Below are 9,569 nucleotides of genomic sequence, written 5' to 3' on the forward strand. Positions count from 1 at the left end.
GTAGGTACATATTACAACTACACACACACACAACTACTAAAACTACATATCCAGTCGATGGAAAGTTTCTGTTGATAAAATTACTAACGTTTCCCAGTTCGGCTACCCGTAGCTCGGTCTTGTTGTTCCGCTTTTGCACCTCCACAAAATTTCTTTTCCATTTTCCGTGAATTTTGGCTATATCGGAAAAATGTAAGTGGTTACTTACACAGAGATTATAGAGATAAGAATGCATGTAAACGAGTTTTCCAAAAGATATGTCTAATATACATTACGGGTTACATTTTTTCTCGAAATTGCCAGTAAATTTTTAAGTATTCAGCATTCCAAGTTGTCTTTGTCTTCATTTCGATAAACTTTAGCCAAAATTGGCTAGTCTTAAAAACACACATTTGACACGAAAAGAAATTTACCTTAACATTGTAATTAAATTCTATAACAAGGAAAATCGTAGATTTCAAACCTCCGGGTTTTTTTGTATTCTATTGGTTTAGGTTATTTGTTTGTGTGTAGTATGAAAGTTATGTGCGTAATATGTTTGTATGTGTTTGATGGCTACTGACGGTTGGTTTGGTATGGACTGTTGATTAACGTGTCTGACAGCCTGCCACCGTCACCCGCGCCACTTACCCCCGCCGTCATTGCTGCGCCGTCACCCTAAATTTTTTATCGGAACCAGACACCCCTCTGTTTGACCCCTTTTAAATGCTAAGACCCAAAACTGCAACCTCCCCATTCCTTAACAACATGGTAAATTCCATTTTCAGCATGGCGGGGGTGTCCGGAGCACTTAAAAACAATTTATTTCGACGCCCATAAACACATATGCAATTAAACAAAAACGTTCTGCATCATCTGCAGCCCAATAGCAATACGTATACCGAACAACAGACCAATCCGTCCAGCCGATCGCGAGAAACAGCTGCTGACAGAAATGTTTCGAACCATAGTAAAACCTCCTCGCGGAAGGATATCTCCTTCCCCGGAGGTAATAACATACATGATACATAAAATCATACTACCAAGATAAGTGAAACAATATTACAACATTTTTGTAGGTTATCGGGACGTTTAAATGAATAAAGTTTTTTTGCAAGTTCAAGAGAATCTGGAGAGGTAAGATTTGATAAGCAAATGCATGATGTTTACAATTAGCCAGCTAACCATTAGCCAAACATCCATCCAACTTTCCGTCAACTCCCGAATGTTTTCAACAATCGGCCTGGCGCAGCCGAACAGTAGCCGAACTCCCTGAACACCACCAACCACAGCCGAACTTGCTCGCGACCTACTCCTAACCATGTTTGGGGGGAGCGTGGCAGTGTTCGGATCGGGAGGCCATATCCGGCTATGTGTGACAGGAAATTAACTGATACCCCTACTAGTCCATGGGCCAGACCCCCAAATTTCACATATCGGTACCACCTGAGGTGGCAAATTCTCATCATGGTTTTTGAAAAGTAGCTATAGGGTGTCTGTGGAATATATTTTGATATGATGGCCGTTGCACATTGGTAGCTTTGACCTTGCTATCTAACCTTGAACTTTTACCTCATATGGACCGCGTCCTTTTGCACTTTTAATGCAAAGGGGAGTGGTAAATACTAGTAATCAAATATGGAAATATGGATACTTTTCAATGTAAGTTCATGGACTGATAAAACAGGAACCACGAATTACAAAAATGTTAATTTTGTTTCGACACGTCATTTCTACGAGAAGTTATGAGACTTTGAAATTCATTTTTTTTTCGTAAAAATGGTAGAAAATAGAATGTTTACTTTTCAAAACCTGTCATATATCCAGATTACATATTTGAGCCTATTTCATGTACATGTATGGTTACCCCTGTATCGATGTTGACGTCCTTGGTACTGAGGTTCGGGTAGATGTTCTTGTCCAAGTTGTTCATCTTCTCAGAGTCTTTAGATTGTGACCTCTTAGGAGCAGGGGGTGCCGGAGGCTTGTCCTGGTTATAGGAAATAGAAAGTCATGTTATTTTTATCGTTTTATTTGATTTCTTCTTATCGTTTATACACCAAGATGCGGATTGATGATCCAAATGTACCTACTTCTTTAAACAAGAAGAACTTTATTGTACGACAAGTATACACGGTACAACGTACATACATTTGGTAACAACTATTGAACATAATACAAACAGAGGTAGAGAATGAAACATCCTAATGGACATTGCTGAAACAACATAGCTTTACAATTGAGTGGGGATAATAATGAGTTTCGGTATGTTTTTCAATAACAAAGCAAAGAGATGAGAGATGGAGAATATTTGCGTTATCCCTGTATCCATATTTACTATTACTGCTACCGTATCTGTATCTGTATCGGTACAGCCGGTATAACCGCCCTTCGGCGTAACACACCAGCTTCGCAAGCACGCGGCGCGGCGGCAGCTAGCTATATCACACCGAACGACTTGTTACACTTAATCTTTGCACATTTGATTGCAGGCGTGACGTACGTCACAAAAGCAGGCTTATGACGTCAGGCACTGTCAGCTAATTCAGCGCTCTTAGTCTCTTCTAGTCTATTGAGGACTCAAGCACCGTTGTGCAATGAGATGTATTACAGGTCCATTCTCCCATTAAATCTTCAATCCAATTGGTTTTAACGCGCTATTCAGACCTAGGTACCACTTATGGTACCCAAGAACACTCTACCAAGCTCCTGTCACACATTGACGAATTTAACTTCCCGAACACTAGCCGAATGTCCCCCAACCATGGTTAGGAGTAGATCGGCGCAAAGTCTGTTGGGTTGGCTACTGTTCTGTTGCGCCAGCGGAATGAATGTTTCAAATTGTTGAAAACATTTGAGGGCTGGTCGGGAGGTTCAACCGTATATGGTTGGCTAGTGTTCAGCTGTAAGTCAGCAGAACACCGGTCATCCATTCGGAAATAAGTCATCAGTGTTTGGTGGTTAAATCTGACTCAAATTCAACTCGAATTCTTTTCAAACCGTATAGAAATCTGGCTCCTAAACGTCAACCAAACCTAGTTGGCTGATGTTCGGGACCTAATTCGGTGGAACGTCGTGAAAGTGTGACAGGGGCTTTACACTCTATTGTGTCCTATTGAAGCCCAGGCGAGTGTGTTACTGACCTTTGGTTTCTGGTTGCCTCCCAGGTAGTTGACGAGAGCGTACTCCACCAGGGCCAGGAACACGAACGTCTGGCAGGACAGGGCCCACACGTCAATGGCGCGAACGTACGACACCTAACATACACATAACGACACGGGAAAGTTAATGTGCAAACACGGAAGTATACGTAAGATTTTTGTAGTTACCTTCGCCAAGAAGTTTATAATATAGAAACTTTATTTGCAAAATCATGCCCGAAGGCTAATTGCTTTTACAATCAAGTATAATACTCATTGCAATACAGTAACAGGAGACAGGTAACAATTGTCTGGAAAAAACTTCTACTTCTACTACTACGCTAGCTATTATGGGGTTCGACGTCTTCTTTGAAGGCAGTGGATAATGAATAGTCCCACATTCTGCATAATTAGTGGGTTTTGTGATCTTATATGTAAATATATGTGGTTGTGTCATGGTGGAGTGGTTGTTGTTGGGGTCTGTAGGTCTGCATGTCAACAGCATAATTCGAGAAGCTGTAGATGGATCTTTATGATTTTTGGTAGGTGGGTTGCGGTTGCGGAAACGAAGGTCAACTTTGAAAATGCATCACCTGGAGTTTCGTATTTAGTGGATGGGTAGGGGTCGCAAAGAGAAATTTAAAGGTCAAGTTCGATGATGGGTCTGTTAGCGGGTACGTATGGTATTGAAGATAATATTAAAGGTTTGAGGTAAAATTTTCTGGAAGCACCAACGACCGTTTACGAGACGGAAATTAGCGTCGACCTACCTGTGGCATACCGACGACCCGTGTGCTCTGTGTGACCATGGTGAGTACGGTAGTGATGCCAAGAGCGACGCGAGCCGGTACTGCAGCGCGGTTGATCCAGAAGGCGACCCAGGACAGACAGACGATGGTGATGCTGGGGATGTAGATCTCCATCAGGTGGTAGTTCCGCAGACGGGACATCTGCAGAGTCATCTCAATGGTGGTGTAGGTGTTGGGACTCGCTGGGAGGAAATACAATGTATACCAGGTCTTCACAATTTATGACAAGGTTAGATGCGTATGAAATACATATGCAGTTCTAAATCTATGCATAATGCACTATAATGTTCACCATTTTTGGCTACGCCCCAGGGGAGGAACCCTTATCAACATGGTTTGCAGCTTAGGAGGAATGCCTACCCAAACATATGGAAGCCATCGGTCAGTCCGACGTCACGTCAACTTAAAAGTTCACGGTTCTTTCCAAGATTTAACGTTGTACACGATGTACTAATGATATAAGCAACGACCCTCACTAATATAAATTAAGCATAAGCTCAAATCCCCTGAGAATTATATCACATGACGTGTATTAAGAAAATTGGCACACTACCGAAGCAGAGATTTTGTCTTGTGGACAGGTTTAAGCATTTTTGCACCTTCAGTTGACAGTACGAAATCATCTTTGTACACAACTTAAAGCATGCCAAATGCACACGCGAGTAAAGACAATGAACCTTTACGTATGAAAAGGAGTGTTCAAAGAATGGATTTTGTGCATCTTTACGAGATTCGCAGTATCTCACTAACACGGGCAACGAGATTTTCGTCATACTTTTTCTCCCTTCTTTCGTCTCACATATATGCCTTACATTTAGTGGAGATGAGTTGGCACTGCTGAACCGTGTTTCTGCAGGATCCCTCGTACCGCTCGCACTTGCTGTTTCCCTTGTCTTCAAAATCACACACGTCCTGAGCGTACTCACAGTCGGACGTCTGATAGCTGCAGCCCTTTCCTAGTATGAACGATTAGAACAAGACTGGCAATGAAAACATACATTGCCATGGCGACGGTGGTTGCTGTTAGGGTTATTGTTTGCATGGCACTGCCATCATTTCATGATTTTGAGGAAGACTTGGTACCTGTTAAGTCTAGACAGATACAGTGCACTCCTCCCCTGAGTGTATAGTGAACGAGCCCCGGGGTCACAGAAAGTAGGGCCACCTGGGGAAGAGAGGTCTTCCCAAGGGTTTCCAGGAATGTGGGCATAGATATGGGTCTGCCTGTGGACATTCCATTCCTGTGGACAAAGTGCCTGTACCATTCCTAGAATTCTTGCAAACTGCACATAATACTGTACCATTAGACTCCTCCCTGAGACGTCACAAAAAAAAATAGGGAAAAAGTAATATTTTGATGGACATGAAATCACACAAAAACTTCTAAGTGTCAAAGGGTTTTACTGAATTAGCGAATAAACACACATATTTTTCTCTGATGCATTTTATTTTCAAGCACACATTACTCGAGCTCCAAACATCACAGTTTCATACATGTAGTGTCTATTACTGAATCCTCATTATCATATAGGTAGATGACGAATAATCAAAGGTCCCCATTTCCTATTGGTTATGACCGGGGCCATAACCTACCCAGCGGTGAATAAATCCCTTAAACCCCGGGACCAATCAGCGTCGACTGCTCTGTTCAGTTTGAATGACGTCAATTCGAACATGGTGGAACATGAAAGGGGTTAGAGAACAGACTCTATCTAACTACATTTTAAGTTTGCCCGCCATCTTGGTGAAGAGAGCATGTTGTAATGGTTGTGCAATTTAATCTTCCAGAAGATATTAGGCCTGCGCTCACTCGGCGGTTTAATCGGTGGTTATAGAAAATGAGCAGGCTTTATGACACCATATACACCTCGGACGGGTTTTTAACCCTTACACTTGTCCCATGGTCAACATTGACCGAAGGAGGCCATATATATAGCATTACAAAGATGAGAATGTGTAGTCACAAATTGAATATAGAATTACGAAGATATAAAAAAATCCCCCGTGACCAAAGGTTTTGTCCTTTCTGTCCTAATAAGATTGAAGACGAACAACATTTTATTATGGATTGTCCACTATATGAAAGCACAAAGCTGTTCAGCCTGCTCTCTGCTTGCTCAACGGAATTTGTTACATTTCATGCGATAGATAAATTCAATTTCATTCTAGAAGGTATATAATAACCCTTGCTGTGTACAAATAGGTAAATATATCAAAGAATGTCTAGACCTTAGAACAAGTAGTATTAGTTGATTCATCCATTGACGTAGGTCAATTTTGTTGTACCCACGTATCTGTTTGTATGTCTACATGTAGTTTTAAAAGGTCTTACGAAAGTCACTGTACTTTTGTTGTGTCAATAAAGTTCCATATATAATCTTAAAGTCTTACCTCCAGCCTCATCCAGGAAGGAGTTAGCGAAGGCTGAGATCTGTACGTTGATGACGCTGAAGGCTGAGTGGACAGACGTGATGTCGGTGGTGAGAGACACGTCACTCCGCCACTCAAACGTCGGCTTCAGACGTAACAGGGCGCCGTTAACTGGGACAAACAACACACACACTATTACCATTCGTACATACGTACATATAGAATAAACCTCTCCGATGGTTGTTAGTACAACCAACCTCCTTGGTGCAACTTGGAAATAAGCGCCCCCCCCCCCAAAAAAAAACGACCGCTCCCGAAACGCCTGCGAATAAAGGAGGCTAGGTAATAACGTTAAATACCTATTGGTAGTGATATCTTGTTTTGTCGCCACAATTCTTCTTTAACAAGGTTTAAGATCTAAAGATTTGAAAATGTAGGCATCTTTTTGTTTGCTTTCTTGCTTGCTTGTTTGTTTGTTTTTCCATTTTGCTAGCCTTGCTTTTTTTCCCTATCGCATTAGATTTGGAGTCTGGGGAGGATGCCATCCATAAAATGTACTTGCTGTGGCCTTAGTGAAGAATGTGTCTCTCGTTTGGCTTCATATGTTAAGCATTATGCTTGTGAACAGTTACGTTGATTGGTGCTTAGGACGTTTCTATATTCTAGTGTATATCTAGTGTATATATAATGTCCTTGATCTGTGTACATTAACGCCATGTGAGTGGAATTAAAAGAGATTGGGTATCATTTCTCACGTCCATGAAACTGGAAACTACACTGCTGGTTGTCCACAGGATAGGCCTTCAGGTCCATGGCACATTTAATCTTCACGTCGTACCTATGGTAAAAGGTATATTGTACATGTGCATGTCATTGATAAGAGGTGAGAACAGCAATGAAAGCATATGCATCCTATATATTTTTAATGGCGGGGCTTAAAATGGTAATTGTAAGGTAGTATTAAACTAGTATTTAGTAATGCTGAGGTCATATTTCCAAACTGGTGCCCGACCGGCCAGCTTTATAGTTATATAACAGACAACAAAAACAACAAAAAAAGTTGAAAAGATAATCATGAGTACTACTCGTGTATACATGTATTATATTCCTGATAACAATTGTTGATTTTTTCGTTCATTCAAACAGCCCCGCAGAGGCCCGGTCGGGCAGTTTTCAGGAACGAAAAGTATGACATAAAAGACAACAAAAAAGTTCTTGACAACTAATTATGAGTACTATTTGTGTATATTGTTGATACGAATATTTTTGTTGTTGTTGTTCAAGCAAACAGCCCGGCCGAGCTACTGCTTTCAAAGTTGTTTCAACGAGAAATGAATTTTGTAATAGTCGGCAGTAAATCTAGCACAATATAGGTAGCATTTCTTGTTTAATAATGTTTATGATGTCAAAATTTGAAAATGTAGGAATCTTCCATAAGGCCACACCAAGTAAATTTCATGGATGACGTCCTTTGGAGACCCTAAATCTAATGCGAGAGGGCGAGAAAAAAACAAGAAGGGCCCTAAAAAACAAGATGCCTAGATTAGAAATATACTAAGGCCACACCAATTTAATTTCTTGGTTAACGGATTCGCCGCTTCATTTTTTTCTGATTTGCAAATAAAAATAAAAATCCAGAATCAACTGCAAAATGCTCATATTTTGCCCTGAACAGTTGAAAACAGACCTTTTCATCCTAGTTGTTACAGTTATTCCATCTTTCAATGCAATGGTATCATTAAAAGTTCAAAATTCATTGTTTAAATTTTGAACGAGCCTGGTGTGTTGACTTCATGGCTCCTATCGTACCATTTTGGGCCATAATACGATGCCTAGGCCTGTTTTTATTTTTATTTTTTCGCCCGCCCGCTCCATTATTTTTCTATAAAAATCCGTTAACCAAGACATTAAATTGGTGTGGCCTAAGAGACGACAAATGTTAGGACACAAATTGAATGAGGTGACACAGTGTAACAAGCAAGAAGTCTTTTATTCATCATCAAAACAGCAATAAATCAGGTGGAACAGCAGTTGTCGTCCTGTCCTGTTTTCGCGCTACGGATTTCACGTCAATTTGACGATTTGCGGCACTGTCGTGACTCTTTGTTCATAGTTACAGGAAGTGGAAATTCTTGTTTTTTTTTCTAGGAACAGGCCAAAATCAATGCGCGCGCGGACGTCATCCATAAAATTTACTTGGTGTGGCCTAAGCATGTCATCCATAAAATTTACTTGCTATGACCTAAATGAGAAACAGGAAGTACCGGGCCTGTGCCTATAAGCGTACCTTTTCTTGTTCGCGATGGTACCGTCAGGCATCACCCATGCAGTGATGACTCCTTCCTCCTCGCTACTCGCCCCTCCGTCCGTTAGAACCTGGACTTTCTTACCGAAGCTGAGGGCCGGGGTCCACAACATGGTGCTGGGGATCGGGGTTGTACTTTGCACCATTCCCGCTAGGCGGGGATCGCGCCACTCCAAAGTCAAGTCGAAGCTGGCTTCAAATTTCTAGTTAACAGAACAACGAAAGGAAATTATTTATGACAAGTCATAGTGAGGGCACACTCAAGTTTTCAACTTATTTTTATACCACCGCCAACGCAGAGGACAATACTAATTTTCTCCTAAGTGAAGTGAGGGAAGTGGTGTAAAGTACCTTTCCCAAGGACACAAGATCGGTGGCATGGCAGGATTCGAACTCAGCACTCTTGCATGGACCCATGACCCATCGGCAGATAGTGAGCTGCTTTAAAACTATTACATTTATTTTACTAGCACTCACAGTACATGTATATCTATTTATATAGTTCGTCTAACGCTTGGTCTCTGCGTTTGTTGTTACACATTTGAAGTCTTTGTGTTCTTTTCAACATGGAACATGTGGTTTGTAACGTTACAGCATCAGTATAGCGTTACCACATACAAACCACATACTCAAAAAAATTCATTCTCTATTTGTTGTCAGATTCAACCTATAGCAATTTAATTAACGTTGAGCATAAAATGCCCCAACACCTCAAAACACAGTGAAAAACAAGCTGTTTAACTTCATGTCCTATGCAAATGGGAAACTGGTGAATGGAATTTAGAAACGTTACACTACGCTACACTCTGATTCCATCGCGTGCCACTAGCTGTGATAAGTTAAACCACGCCCACTCACCATAGTAGTATGGGACAAGGACCCTACGTCGCTCATTCGAATCCCACACAAAACGTCTGTCCAGCGATCTGAAAACATAAAAGGGGACTATTAACGACACCCAAAGAG

The 9,569-nt window shown here is 41.2% G+C and overlaps 1 protein-coding gene and 1 pseudogene across 1 annotated transcript; both read right to left on the minus strand.

The window, feature by feature from the left end:
- Window positions 1-1,969, minus strand: part of LOC109464502 — an 8,724-nt pseudogene extending 6,755 nt beyond the window's left edge.
- A 778-nt stretch (window positions 1,970-2,747) lies between these two features.
- Window positions 2,748-9,020, minus strand: LOC109464503 (gamma-aminobutyric acid receptor subunit beta-2-like). Its single transcript, XM_019761509.1, has 7 exons — window positions 8,955-9,020; window positions 8,586-8,806; window positions 7,054-7,136; window positions 6,320-6,469; window positions 3,890-4,110; window positions 3,123-3,236; window positions 2,748-2,882 (listed from the first exon to the last, which is right to left on the minus strand). Exons 1-7 carry the CDS (start codon window positions 9,018-9,020, stop codon window positions 2,748-2,750), a joined length of 990 nt encoding a protein of 329 aa, XP_019617068.1.
- Between the last annotated feature and the right edge of the window lie 549 nt (window positions 9,021-9,569).

This window comes from Branchiostoma belcheri, unplaced genomic scaffold (assembly GCF_001625305.1).
Source record: "Branchiostoma belcheri isolate BF01 breed outbred unplaced genomic scaffold, Haploidv18h27 scaffold14, whole genome shotgun sequence".
NCBI lineage: Eukaryota > Metazoa > Chordata > Leptocardii > Amphioxiformes > Branchiostomatidae > Branchiostoma > Branchiostoma belcheri.

What these genes read in the sequence shown, in the direction of transcription:
- LOC109464503 (XM_019761509.1), bottom strand. Translation starts at nt 9,020, where the DNA reads ATGGGTCCATGCAAGAGTGCTGAGTTCGAATCCTGCCATGCCACCGAT. An exon ending in ATCTTGTGTCCTTGGGAAAG is followed by an intron (nt 8,807 to 8,954) that starts GTACTTTACACC and finishes TCTGTTAACTAG; the next exon opens with AAATTTGAAGCCAGCTTCGA. An exon ending in ACCATCGCGAACAAGAAAAG is followed by an intron (nt 7,137 to 8,585) that starts GTACGCTTATAG and finishes CTTTTACCATAG; the next exon opens with GTACGACGTGAAGATTAAAT.